The sequence below is a fragment of the Calonectris borealis genome, chromosome 16 (genome assembly GCF_964195595.1).
Source record: "Calonectris borealis chromosome 16, bCalBor7.hap1.2, whole genome shotgun sequence".
Taxonomy (NCBI): Eukaryota; Metazoa; Chordata; class Aves; order Procellariiformes; family Procellariidae; genus Calonectris; species Calonectris borealis.
In genome coordinates, this window is record NC_134327.1 from 11,096,798 (window position 1) to 11,110,963 (window position 14,166).

Here is a 14,166-nt window from a genome sequence, read left to right on the forward strand (position 1 = left end):
ATAAAAGCAGTTCCCTTAGGAAATGTTACCCACACCATAAAAGGAATGAATGACACTGAACTGAAGGGAAGTACAATGAAAATTGTCTACTGAATTTCTGTAAATTCCCATAAAATCTGAGTCTTGATTTGTTCTATGTGCCTAATTTTCACTGTAAGTCACCAAAGGTTGACTCCTCAGAGATGCAGGAAATTATTAGCTCATGATAGCATAAAAGGCTGCATAATTGCATGGGCAGAAAGCTGGATTTTCATCAGTCACTACATTCTCTGATGATATGGCAGTGGTTTTTGATCATGTATCTGATGCACAATAATTAGGCAAAATGACTTACCCTCAATCTTTTCAGTATTTAGCTCTAAGGGTGCAAGGATTCATTCTTGGAAAGGGAAGATGGTCGTGTGATTTAGGGCACTGGATGAGCACTCAGATCTGAGTCCTATCCCTGGTTCTGCCATAGCCTTGCTGTGTGACCTTGCACAGTCATTTCTCCATGCCTCGGTCTCGCCTAAAATGGGATAACAATAGTTCTTTATTTCAGAGGAGATATGAATACAAACCAGTTCAAGGCTGTGCCGCAGAGATGCTACAGCAAAGAGCGGCACAGAAAAGCTCAGACATGGAATAATACCTTGCTATTAAAACATGGGAAAACACACAGTAATTAAATGAAATAATAAATACAAAACATAGGCTGATTTTCTCTGTTACCTGAAATTAAAGCAAACTTAAGTGGGATTCTTATGGGTTTAAACGATTTTTACCTGACTCTTTCTGAGATCTGCTAGTACTAGAAGCTGTGGAGTAGAAACACCAAGAAAATTACTTCCTTGAAAACCTCCACATTGTTTCTGTTTTAAAGCAACCACAATTTCCAGTCCAAGAGAGGGTCAGATAAAGATTCAGGGTAAGATTTTCAAAGCTATGGAAGGGGCCTACAAACATGATTTCCTTCAAATTACAGTAAAATACGAGCATGCAAATCTGAGGTAGCTTTGAAACGTCATCTTTGCTTTTGGGTACACTTTCAAATTAAATTATAAACGGGGCCACTGATCTTACTTGAACTGTCAGATGTCTGGAATAGCTTCAATGCCACTATTCCAGAGTTACACTGTTGCTGGAATTAGACAGAGCTTTAGCAGGGAGACTTCAGTAATGAGTATTTTTCCAAATGCAAAGATGAACCTTTTTCTCTCCACAAACACGTGTCTATATAACAGCATTTGTCTCTCATGTGGGGGTCAGTTAGGGGCCTGTAGGCCTGGGAGACAGGATCTCGGGGCACATGCCTAGATAAAGCAATTGATTTGGAGATAAACAGATCAAAGGCTGTTCTGTCAGGCAGGAGGAGAGAGAAGAGAGAGATGATGAGACAGATCCTAGGAAGGGAAAATCATTTTTGAGAGACAGAAACAGAGGGATGGCAAGTCAGGCAGAGAATAGCTGGAAAGTAGACCACAGAAAGGCAACATGGACCTGAGGAGGACAGCCAAGAGAACCTCATAGCTGGAATGCTGAAGCCTGAAGGGAGAAGAACCATGAGATGCTGTTCCAAGCAGAGTAAAAAGCCTAAGCCCAAAGACACAGAAGTGCTGGAGGTGCCTACGAACCTCCAGGGCTGGAGAGGAGCAACTGCCTGTAGTCACTCTGCACTGTCTAATAAAGCAGATGCCAAGCAGGATGGAGGACAGGGGAAAAGGAAAGCAAACGGTCTCGTTATCCTTGATTTCACTCAACAAAAGCAACTAAAGGGCAGCTCTGGAAAGATGAAGCATAGAATTAAATGTAACGAATTGAATAGAATCAGCGCCCCTGCACCATATTGTGACACTGACATTTTGGGGGGGGCAGTTCCCTACACATATACTTTCTGACCAGACCTCAAAAAAGATTAAATCAGACCAACAATTTCTGAATCTCTGGACAGAGGAAGTGACTGCAGAATGTAAAACAGAAAAATATTTTACTCCCAAGTCTCTACCTAGTACGTGCAAGGACAAAAACGACAAGGTGTTAAAGGATTGCATGGAAACGTGACTTTCATCTATCATCTTCAACTTTCAACTATCATCTTCAACTCCTTCATTAAGCCCCCTACTAGCCCCCCACCCCACATATAACAAAGCTGTCAATCAAACATCTTGCAGCTCCGATTGCTCACACCCTTCCCTGTAACACTCCAAATGTTGCACTTTAGAAGTCCAGATGGAGTCCACCTCCAGTAGACAGCGGAAGAAGATATGACACGGCATTCACAAATGCACAGAGAACTGTTTAATTTACAGCCACAATGGTGAAACAAACCATTTCAGAGCTTGGACATTCAAAGTTAAGTCTGACACTCATTCTTATATTCACTTATTGTGCTTAAGTATTAGAGAACACAGGATTACATTAACAGTACACGACAATCTGAGATCCCTGCAGGACCAAGTAGTGAAGGATGAGCAAGAATGAAGGACCAGCCCCTCAAGTGGTGTAAGCTTGGTACAGCTCCATTGCAGGCAATGGAGTGATGGTGATTTACACCAGCTGAGGATATGGCCCTTGAAATGTCCAACTTAACTTTGAATTAGTGTCTCCTGTGTCACAACCTTTAATGTTACTGTTCCTTCTGGTTGTATCTGCCACCTTGAAGAAGAAGGACTAATACCATAGCCTGTAACGTTCGAAAGGCTGGCGGGTAATGTCTCAGCTGGACTACAGTAAATGACGCATATGTCATGACACTACTCCTCGTATTTTAAAAACCGTGGACTGGATCCTCATCTGATGTAAATTAGCATAGGGGCGGCTAAAGTCAAGAACATTTGCCAATTTATACTAGCTGAGAATATAGCCCTGAGATTTTTGTGTTTTCTGCTGCATGCCGTATAAACACTGTGCTTGAGAACAAAGACTCATGTGCATTTCATTCCTGGTAACAAAATTAACTCGAGACTACAAGTCTCAAACAAACAACTACTGGAAAAGACTCCGTTCAGTCTTCCTTCTCTCCTGATTTTCTGAATTTGGCATAACACATTTATTTGCTGGCACCAATAAAATGCATGCCTCTCAGTTTGCTTTTTTCCCAAGACTTTAATATAGGGCCAGACTCACTCGTGATGTAAATCAGCAGAGCTCCATTATACTCAATGGAGTCACTCCAGGGAGGCTGGCCCATAGATCTGAATGCAACCTTCTTATGCCAGTGCAACCATAGGACTCTCAAAAAGTTGTTTTGCAAATTATTCCACGTAAGTGACTTTGACATCCTTTCATACCTGCACAGTGTCTGAGTGGGTCACATAATGCTTTTCATCTACATGATTTTAATGGATATATGTTTTTTTTTTTCATTAGATATCTTTTAGACAAAAAAGGAACGGAGCAACATTATTGGCATCCCACTGAAACATAAATATATAAATTACATTTTATACACTTTTTTAAACGCAGACACATACATTCATGTGCATAACATTGTGAACAGTACACTTAGTGGAAAACAAGCACAGACAATCTTAGTTAAATGTATTTCCAGTTTTGGTGCTCAACAAATACATTGGGAAAATGATCACAAAATAGAACGGTGACTAACTCTATCTCTGCATTAGCAACTGAAGCCAATAATGCCTGTTAGCTACCATTGCTTTGTTTGGTTGAAATTGGACATAGCTACAGGAACTGGAGGGGAATGTTTGAACTATATTTAAAGAAATGGAAAGGTTAAAAATCTCTCTCTCTTGTTGTTTTAAGGTTCTGCAGTTCATTCACATTTGAAGATATTTTTTATCTGAGTGGAAACACTGTCTTCAAGAGAAACTTTTTTGTCGTTCCAAACTAAGAAAACTCTTTCATCTCTTTGTAGATGTTTCACAAATAAAAGAATCCAGTAGTTCATTTTACATATCCAATGTGATAATCCAACTAAAACAAAGGGTACATAATCCAAACTACTGGGGTGGGGCAGTGATTTTGGCCAAGTGAGTAGCCATGTCATATCTGGCACAGCCCTAAATTTCCAAAGCAGTACAGAAGGATTTAGCCATGTGGCTCCCACTGCAATCCGTGGGGAACTGAACATTTAATCCTTTGGCACTTTGAAAACACAGGAGCTGGTGCCAGAGTATTTTATCTGCCCTGCTATAGTTAAAATAGATTTTGATGTTATTTGGGCTATTCTACTACAAAAATATGACCACAAAATGCTTTTTTTTTTCTTTTTTCTTTTTTTTTTTTTTTTGGTTCAAGAAAACATAGCAGGCTTTCTCAGGTATATAAAACTGTTAATTTTTAGATAAAAATACAAACTTCACCTTTACAAAAACACATATTTCTGTTGAATACACATAAAGCATAACATTTTACCAAAAATAAAGAATTTTAGGTTTTGTTCAAATATTTGCAGCAAGGTAGTTCCCATGCCACCATGACATTGTACAATGCAGATACAAGAATTTGTACATTTCACGCAGCTCCAACATGTGAAATTAAAGTATCTGTTCACTGATAAGAATGACAATTGCTAACACAATATCACTAGTAGGCAACTGGCATAAGTCTTAAAGGAAAAAAAGGATTTTTGCATGGATATCCTATGATTTGTTTACGCACATCTCTTTCTTTTTCGCTTTTTTTCTTTTTATGTAATGCTTTAAATTACGGGGGAGGTTGGGGAACATAAACCAAGAAACGTCTAGAAAATTATGCATAGGTATACCGTTTTTATTTTAATACATCTCATTAGTTTGCATCCCACTAGGAGAAATACCATAATGTTTTGTGTTCTGCTTATTGTTATACCAGTCTTTTATATGTGTTATTGGCAAATGTAGTCCAAGAGATAATAAAAAGCTAGGCAAAGAGTAAAAAGAAAACTTAATAATCACTTTATGGTGTAAAAAAAAAAAAATCCACTTAAGGCTCCCCAGAAGGTTTTTTTGTATAGACTTTTAAAACACCACCAAGCAAGGATGTATTGTTCTATAGTGTTTGCGTGGCATTTGATCATTTCATACATTCCTGCTTTTTTTGTGCCTGAAGTCCATCAGTGTCCATCCATCTTCATCAAGAACGCAGGCACATTTCTTGACGTAAAGCACCGTTGACTGCTCTGACAGAAATCCACTATTCACTTAGATTTTTGTCATGTTTTTGAGTACTTTTGGTATCCTCCATTCATTCAACTGTCTTTTTTTCTTTTCTGTTTTTCTTTCTTTCATTTTTTTCTCTTTTTTTGGACAGGGAAGCTTCCTATTGTTTCACAGAGTGCTACAATACTTGCTTTGATGTCACATTAAACAAATGTACATTGTCTCTTTGTTCTCATTAAGTGTTCTTTTGAGCCAGTTTTTTCACATAGGAGAACAAATAAAGTATACAGTCAATAAGCACCATACATAGTAGGTTCAGGAATGTAACAAACCATGTACATCCATGTCCCAGAGAGAAGTTTTTTTTCTAGCTTATTTTCACCTTACATCTGCAGGAGAGAAAAAAGATACAATAACTCTATGATTAGAATCAAAGGTCCTATCCTCTAAGTAGATGACTTAAAAAAAAAAAAAAACTGTTCTGCATGAAGAGTCACTAACCTGGGACAAGAAGTTCTAAATGCTGTTTTGATTGAGTTTACATGCTCACTTTTAAAGTTGAATTTTAGAAAATCTTTGCTTCTATCATACTACTCCCAATAAATACCTGTTAATCTGAAACAGGATATCAAGTTTAGCATTCTTTAGAAACGATACATCGGTATAAATGAAAACTGCCATTGGGAGTTTATGTGCAAAAATAGGTGCTTGAAATTAAATTCACCATCATCCAGGCGTTAGGCACATACATTGCAAAATCCAAATCATTCCCACTCCAAATACTAGAATCAATTGCAAGTGCTGCAGTTTACATAATTTCAAGTCATTAAGAAATGGAAATTCCATATTTAATTTGGAATGTGTATCGCCATCATCATACATTGCTAATATGTTGGCCAAAGGATTTCAGTCATTTTTGCATTGAGAGGGTGTTAGTTTTTCACTACACTCAAAGCCTCATGAATTTTGATGACCGACTGTCATCATCCTACTGAGACTGAACAGACCAAAAAAAAGATCTTAATTTTCTGGTGTAAGTAACACAGGTCCCTGCAACACAAAAACATGGTATTTCTAAGCATCTTCCTTGTCAGGTAGGCAGATCATCAGACTGTCTCAGGTGCATGTACAATCAATCCCAGTTCATGCCAAAACATGGGTTTGATGGTCATGCATATAATAGTTTTTGCTGTATGCACACTCAGTGTTTCACAGCCAATGACTGGGAACACAAGAATTCGTAACCTGGCAATTCATTCATGCATTATTATGTGATGCTTTGACCTCAGAAATCAATAATAATGAAACAAAAGCAGAGGCAATGGAACTTGAGATTTCAGAAGCTGAAGTATTAGCACCCTCCAAAAAAAAGAAACAAAAAAGGCAAGAAAAGGAAGTAGCTCAAGAATGTAAGATGCTGATGGTGATGTGGAGCTTAAAGGAAAAATACCAGCAGGTAGAATTATCAAAGCCAATCAAATCTAATCTCTTTGCAGCCTTGAGGTAGCAAGTGTCAAGATTTTGAACAGTGATTAAGTTGAAGTGATGATATTTGATTAAGTTTTCCAGTACTTGTGCTATTAGGGTGTTCAGCATATAGGTCCTACCTGAATATCAAATAGTTCCAGTAGGTTTTATGTTGGTTTTAACTTTTTTCGTTTCCGTTTTTTACCTGATTCCCTAGGCCTTCCTGTTAACATAAGGGCAGGGCTGGTAAAAAGCCCTAAGGTAATGCATTTCGTTGAACACTGAAGTAATAAGTACTCAAACCGTTTACATTTCAAAGAAATCTCATTATCCTTTGCATTAAAGTAATAACTTCATAACGTCTGATTTGACATTCCATTTACAAAGTAATTATACAAAAGTAAAGAAATAATAAACGAAGTTGGCATTGCATACGTCATTTCCAAGATCCATCTATAATTACTGTTACCATGCAGTACTCAACATTTGCTTTCAGCTCTGTAGTTAAGCTATTTTCAGCTCATCATCCACTTGCTGGTGCAAGTTTTGTTCCTATCAGTAATTAAATCCTAGAAATCTATATTCTTCCATGACAATTCTACCCCATTTTTCACACACCAAAAAGAAAAGTTTTCATCTTAAAATCTTAACTGCTTAGTCTTTGGCAATTAAAGACATTTTGGAAAACTGAAATTGATCTACTGAAACTTTTTTCCCAAATAGAAGACATAGAAAAAATATCAAACCATACACACACAAAAATAACTATTTTAAATGTGGTTTTGTCTACTCATAACTCAACCTAGTTTCAGCTAAAACACTCAGCTCAGATTATAAATTGATGTCCAATAAAATCACAGCAGAGGCCTAACTTTGCTTTTATACAAATCCTAATTCTTCTGCTCTGTACATAGCAACTGAAGTTTACATTCGCTTAGACCAGATTTATGTCTCCATGCTGGATGGAGACAGTACAGAAAACCCTTCCTTACCCAGCCACGTATGAAATCCATCACCTTTGGGCAGCTTTCTTGTTATATTTATCTGCTCTTCAGTGACTCTAATTTTAGGGCTGGGTCTACAGCACCCCTAAATTCTTGGCAGACGTGAAAGCAAACTTTTGAGGCTGCCTTCAACCAAAATCAGGGGAAAGGGAAGTGTCCTTTCTATTGTAGTGGGTTTCCTGAATACGTGTCAAGTTCTGCATTGATTGCACCCTAGTAAGAGGATCTTAGCTAACGATTTTAGGTGGTTTTATGAAAGTCACATTGAAAATAAATATTTTTCCCCATAAATCTTTCCCCATGATAACTTAAATGTTAGCTTGATAAGGCAAACTTAGATTTAACATGACAACTGACAATAAATTCTTGACTATATATAAGTAAGAAAACAACAGGAACAGGCAATGTTGTTTCAAAACTCCTTACTCCTGAATACTGAATTTATTCCTAAGTGCTTTACATTCATTTCGTTAATATTTTCCCCAAGGTCAAGTAAATCTCAGCCTTAGTCCTGTCTTCACAAAGTCTAAAGAAATTAGGCAACAGAGTTCACCAATAAGCTGCAACATGACAACCTTTAACTTAGTTAAGCAAGACCTGAATACTACCGGGCATTTATGTTTATTTAAAGGCTAACCTAATGAGAATTGATACACTTTAAACTTCAAATGCAGACTCTTTTATCCAGCACAAACTGTCCCTAATTTTGCATCTTCAATGCACAGAGAAGTAGCTGGGAGCTTCTCTACTGAGTTCAGTGGAAGCAAAGTTTGCTTACATTCTTTACTAATATAAAAATAAGGTCCATATGAAATCAGCATTAATGGAAAAAAAAAAAAAAAAAAAAGGAAAACATACCAGTTTCTTCTTCTCTATAATCTGAATTAGTATTTGATGATGTACAGGTGCATTCCATATGCTCTTCTAATCTCACCAGAACTTCTTTTAATTTTGGCTTTTTTCTAACATACTCCACTTTTGCCACCTATAAAATACGATGAGGTATGTACTGAGACACATTAACATAGTTATAGTTCAGAACTGAAGACAGATAACTATATACCTCTATTTTTTAATGTAGCCAAACCCATATAAAATGTTAGCACACTAATCATCTGTTATCTTAATTGTGCATCGCGTAACTATTTATTGCACAGACTATTTGTTTATTCAAGTTCAACAGTTTGAAACAATTTTCTTTTCCCCAAGAGATAAACAATTTCCCATTCATTTTGGTTTGAAGTTTTAAGCAACTCAGTTTTCACATATATCACAACAAACTTCTATATGCTTTCAAATCAGTGGTTGCTCTTGTAGACTGCCACTTTTAGCATGATCTTCTGTACATGTTGACCACTGTTCTTAAGCTGAAGGCTAACAGTGAAGGCATTAGGTTGGTTTGTAATACATTTTATAATCTACAAATTGGTGTCTCCAGAGCCCCCTGAACGTAAAGTGCCCAACTCTTTACAGAACCGGGATCTGAATATCAGCTTAGAAAGCAGCAATCTCAATCCTACTCACTTCTTGCAATGACCTGGGACTTGTTTACAGAAGTTCCCGTGCACTGTTTTTAGGTCCAAGGGAACTACCCCTTGCAAACTGGATCCAGCCTTTGGCTTTATTGTGGATAGCTGGCAGGTACACTATTTCCCTCCAGTCCATCCAACTGCTTCCAACTGCACTGCTCCACTTTGGGCCAAAGCACTGGCATCCTTAAAAAAACAAAAGTCTGAAGGCCAAGATGAGGTTGGAAGAAGGAGCATGCTGGAGAAGCTCTGGCTACATGCAGGTCTCACATCTGAAGGAAACCAATGCAGAAGAGAAGGATGTTGGGGTGGGGGATACTGAACACGAGGACATCTGGACCAACTTGGTGCCAGCAGCCAGGAGAGGAATGGCGAGGGGGCAGGAACACTGCCGTGCTCGGGCGCTGAAATGGGCAGTGGGATGCTGGGCACAGACTTGTGCTAAGTGTAACGGGCATGATGGTCATGGCCGTGCAAGGGAATATGGCATAATGTGGGCAAAGAGAGTGCTAGACAGTGTGTAGGGGTCCAACGTTTAGTTTACAATTGTGTTAAACACTGCATGAATAGGTAATAATCATTTGCTTGAAATGGAAATCGCTGAAACGAAATCATGGCTTCTCAGTACTACTGATGATTTATCTACCATTTGACAAAAGGGGGCTGCAATGTGGCTGTCCCAGCAAAGAAGACGACTACACAGAACAGGTGTGTTATAAATCAGACAGATGAGGGAGTAGAAGGACAAGAAAGGCTGGTTGTCTCTACAAAAATTACACGATGAAGCCGTAAAGTCTGATCCAACCAAAAGCTCCAGTTACTACCAAATAATGCATCCAAAATTACACTAGACTCTCCTGGTAATGGTTTACTTGTGTGTTTGGTGGGGATTTAATGCTCCAAATCAATCTTCACACTATGAAAATCATTCCCTGGCCCTCCCAAACGTGGAACAACAGTGTCACAAAATGAGAGTGGTGGCTGGAAAAAAACATCACATCCCCAGTTCCCAGAAACACTCTTCTGGTTCTGTGGACGTAAACTACCAAGGACCTCTGAATGACAGTAACAGAAGCTAGAGCAAAATCCCGGCCTTATTAAAGTCAATGGGAGATCTGCCATTGCTTTCATGGAGCCAGGAGTTCAGATCCACATTTTAGTCACCGCCTCTTCTGTCAACAGGATCTGGAGACAATTTTCATTTACCCAGCAAACAAAGTTGCAGGCAGACAGATGCAATAACTGAAATGTCCACATTAAAAGGTATCTTCTAGAACTGTCAGATATCCATATAAACAGATTAAGAGCTGGCCGTGACATACAAGAATGCTTTTGCTGAAAGACTAACTATGGGTTGAAGCAGTATGTTTCAAAATCTCCTACCAGAACGCAACTCCATCAAGCCTTTGAACGCAAAGATTTGAAAATGTATGGTACAACTGAGTCATCTGGCATCAAAGGATGACTAATCCTTAAAATTTACAAAAACAAACAGTAATTAAGACACCTCCATCATCAGAGACAAAGAAAGAGACCCAGCAATCATGAAACAGCTTTCAGATCTGCCATGCTTATTACAGCTGTTAGAATAAAGCAGTCTTATTGAAAATTAGACGCAACAAAAATAAACTGTCATCAAGCTTTTTAAAGTCTGCCCTTGTTTTGCTTTGTTTTCCAAACCGAAAGATATATGCAGTTCCTGTGGCTATTTGGTATTAAACAACAGTAAAAAAAAAAAAAGATAATACTTTGAAGAATAGGTTCATAATGAATTTATGCAGCAATTTAAAGCTGTTTTTTACTGTACTGTAGTTAAGATACAATCCAGCATACGTTCCATTGCCCTACTTTATGCTACACAAGTTAAAGGAATGTTGTTTTGTAAGATGTTGCAAATATTCAAACTGAAGCAGCACAAACCAGATAAATTGCTGTGCTTGTGTCATCTGTTAATACCTGTTGCCACACAGGATCTGTAATTAATGCTAATCTAAAATTATATGGGTTGCAGGTCAGATTTTCAGTGGGTATAAACAAGGATAACTATGCTAACAGCATGGAATTTGGCCTTGTGTTAGCATCTTTTTTCTTCTTTATATTTTTTCTCCCTGGTGTTTAACTTGTACAGTTACTCTCAAGTGTATTACCAAATGGTTTGAGATGGTCAGTCCTCAGCAAACCAAGATCAGCTTCTTTTACTTGTCTCTAATGCAACAAAACTAAAAACCATGCAACCTCAAATCCTCCAAAACCACAAAATATCACTATATAAAAGCTCTCTACGAGAAAGACAGTGAAATAACTGACCAGCTTAGTTACATAGCATATAATCGGTGGCACCATACTTCTATCACTGTAGACTCTAGGTACTATCCTGCAGTATGGTGTGGTGGCTAAGTAAAAATGAAAATAAAATCTGATAAAAATATGTGGCCTAAGAGAAACATCATGGGAACACCTTTTCTAGAGCTTCTCCAGGAGAGATGAAATCAAGGACTAACACCAGGAAAAAAACAAGACCTCTAGCACAAAGCCAAAATTTATCACGGTCAGGAACTTGCAAGAGAAGTCCCAGTGCAGAAAATTCCTCATAACAGCAAAACTCATGTGGCTGATAGCTAAATACAGGATGGGAAATAAAACCAAAAAACAACTGAATGAGGATGCTTTTTGGAAGCATCTATTTCTTCCATATTAAAATAAACGTGTGCTGATATGATGGAGGAAAAACCTACCTCCACCTTGCAACTGTGATCTTTACAGCCCTCAGGTCTGCGAGGAAGACGTAGGTCAACAGGCCATAAAGGCCCCAGAAGGACTGAGCAGGGATCAGGGATCCTGCGGGGCCTGGCAAGTCACTGAACATTTCGCAGGACCGGAGCCGCCGCTCCAGGGTCGGGACGGCGGGACTGACCACGGCAGCTGTGCGCGCCGGCCCAGCGCAGGCAGGGTGGGAAGCGGTGGGGAAGCCAGCCACCGCAGAGCCTGGCAGCCACCCATCCTAAAATACCCATTAAAGACATTTACAGGGCACTCCTCAGTCAAAATCCCTACCTAAGAAAAGCCTTGTGCACAGGGTGGGGTAGGGAGAGTTTTCCCTGCAGGGAAGCGAGGCCCAGGGCTGCACCGTCCTGTTACCGCACAAGGCGGGGGCGGCCCTACCACAGCTCCAGGGTCAGGGGGTGGCCCTGTCAGTGCCTGGGACAAGGAGAAGCCTTGTCACAGCCCCGGGTGGAGGGGCCGCAGCCGGGCCAGGCCCCAAGGTGGCGGGAAGCCCTCTCACAGCCCCGGGTTGGGGGACGGGGGAGGGAGGTCTGCGGCCGGTCCAGGACCCGGGGCGGCGGGAAGCCCTCTCACAGCCCCGGGTTGGCGGGGGGAAGGTCCGCGGCCGGGCCAGGCCCCGGGGCGGCGGGAAGCCCTGTCACGGCAGCGGGGCACGCTGGGAAACGCAGTCCCCGCGGCGCGGGAAGCTGAGGCGGCCGCGGGGCACGCTGGGAAGGCGTCGGGGGAGCGGGGGCAGTAGGGAGACTCCGCGGCGGGAGCGGGCTCAGAGGGCGGTGTGGCGGTGCGGCAGCGGGGGCACGGCTGGAGGAAGGGTCCGGGGGCAGAACTGGAGGGTGCTGCAACAAACCCGCTACCCGCCCCGCAGGGGGAATGGCTGACGGGGGGTCTCTGTGTCCTCCGCAAGCGGGAGCCAAGCCTTGCCCAGGCAACTCGCGATGGCAGCGTTCCTCTCAGGCTCGGAGGGCACCTGGTTTTCTGTCTTGTCTTCACCTGTATTGGTGCTTCCCTTGTTTCTTCCATTCTTAAATTGACCTTTGATACCTGTCAGCTGGTCCTGCCTGCAGGTCCCACCAAGTGCTGGCAGTAATCTCCAGTTAAGCCACAGCTAAAATCAAAGTGCTCTTTATCCTAATGATAGAAACAATCACTGAAGAAAAATGTTCTTAAACCTGCAAACATTACATACAGCCACTCTACCTACACACACAATTTGTTCTGCAAGGCCTTTTTAACCTCTTCAGAGGCTGGGTAGCTCTGCTGAACAACTTGTTTTGAATTCCTGCATTTTTTTCCATCTCTTCGAAACCTCTCTGAACACCTCCCAAGTGACAGCTGAGGAGCTGCTCCTGCATTCCCTCCTTTCCAGCTCCTTTCCTCTGCATCTTTCCCTCATACTGATTTACTGTGACAATATAGTAAGTTAAATTTCCCCAAATCAGCTCAACATTGAATATTCAGAAACGGCTGAAGCTATGAGCTCAAGCTATGGCTTCAGCTATGGCTCAAGGCCAAGCAGAAGGCAAAGCTGAGGTAGATGGACTGACTTAACTTTTGTTTCTTAGTTTGGAAATGAGCATTGCTGCAAACAACCATAACACTCAGCTTGGCTATTCAAAATTAGCAGTATAGGCAGGATTTGCTCTATAATATTGACTGGTTTTTGCTGCCGTGACCCTATACACAAAGAACATCATGCTCAACATTATGAGAAACCTCTTGGGAAGACTCAGTTCAGAAACCCCTCAAATAAATTATGGTCTGGTACTCGGTAAAAACTTGATCTCGCTGTGCAGAAGCAACAGAATCTGCAGATGTTACTGAAATGCTTTTGCAGACAGAGGAGGAAATATATCTGTAATAGACACCAACACCCCTAACTCACCAATCCTTGTCACCATTACTCTATCAGAAGAGAAATACAATTCCTTCCTTCCTACCAAAGAGCAGCTCCCAACCAGCCGCTTTATTTCACTCCGATTTTTGCAGTGCTGTACAGGTAGAGCTTGCTGAATAGAGATGTCTTTAGGACCAGGAGGCTGTGCCCTCATGGGCTCACTCCGTTATGGTGCAGGGCAAACCTACCTTTTACTAACCCACCCCATGAAAGGGAAACCTTAGAGGACCCGCTTCGGGGAAGCTGTGCCACCAACACCCCTGCCTTGGAGCCTCCTTACAGCTCCAATTCCACAAGCCCATCAACAGTACTTCACCGACCAAGGCGCAGTGAGGGCGAACTAAGGACATCCCTGAACCCTACAGCCTTTGAATCATGTTCCCAAGAAAGGAATGCCCCAATACAAG

The 14,166-nt window shown here is 40.8% G+C and overlaps 1 protein-coding gene across 4 annotated transcripts in view; it reads right to left on the bottom strand.

Annotated features, from left to right (window-relative positions):
- Positions 1 to 340: 340 nt before the first annotated feature.
- PDGFA (platelet derived growth factor subunit A) overlaps positions 341 to 14,166 on the bottom strand; it is a 28,987-nt gene continuing 15,161 nt past the window's right edge. Inside the window, exons 5-7 of one of the 4 annotated variants that reach the window (XR_012676118.1) lie at positions 8,411 to 8,537; positions 5,583 to 5,696; positions 2,263 to 5,470 (exon numbers count right to left, since the gene is read on the bottom strand). Coding sequence is in view for 3 of the 4 variants with exons in the window: in XM_075165226.1 (XP_075021327.1) it covers positions 375 to 508; positions 8,411 to 8,537 (261 nt within the window). In the remaining variant the exon portion in view is untranslated. Of the gene's footprint in view, positions 509 to 2,262; positions 5,471 to 5,582; positions 5,697 to 6,688; positions 6,772 to 8,410; positions 8,538 to 14,166 lie in introns of those variants that run through there. The other 3 variants (XM_075165223.1, XM_075165226.1, XM_075165225.1) reach the window with 3 other exon arrangements.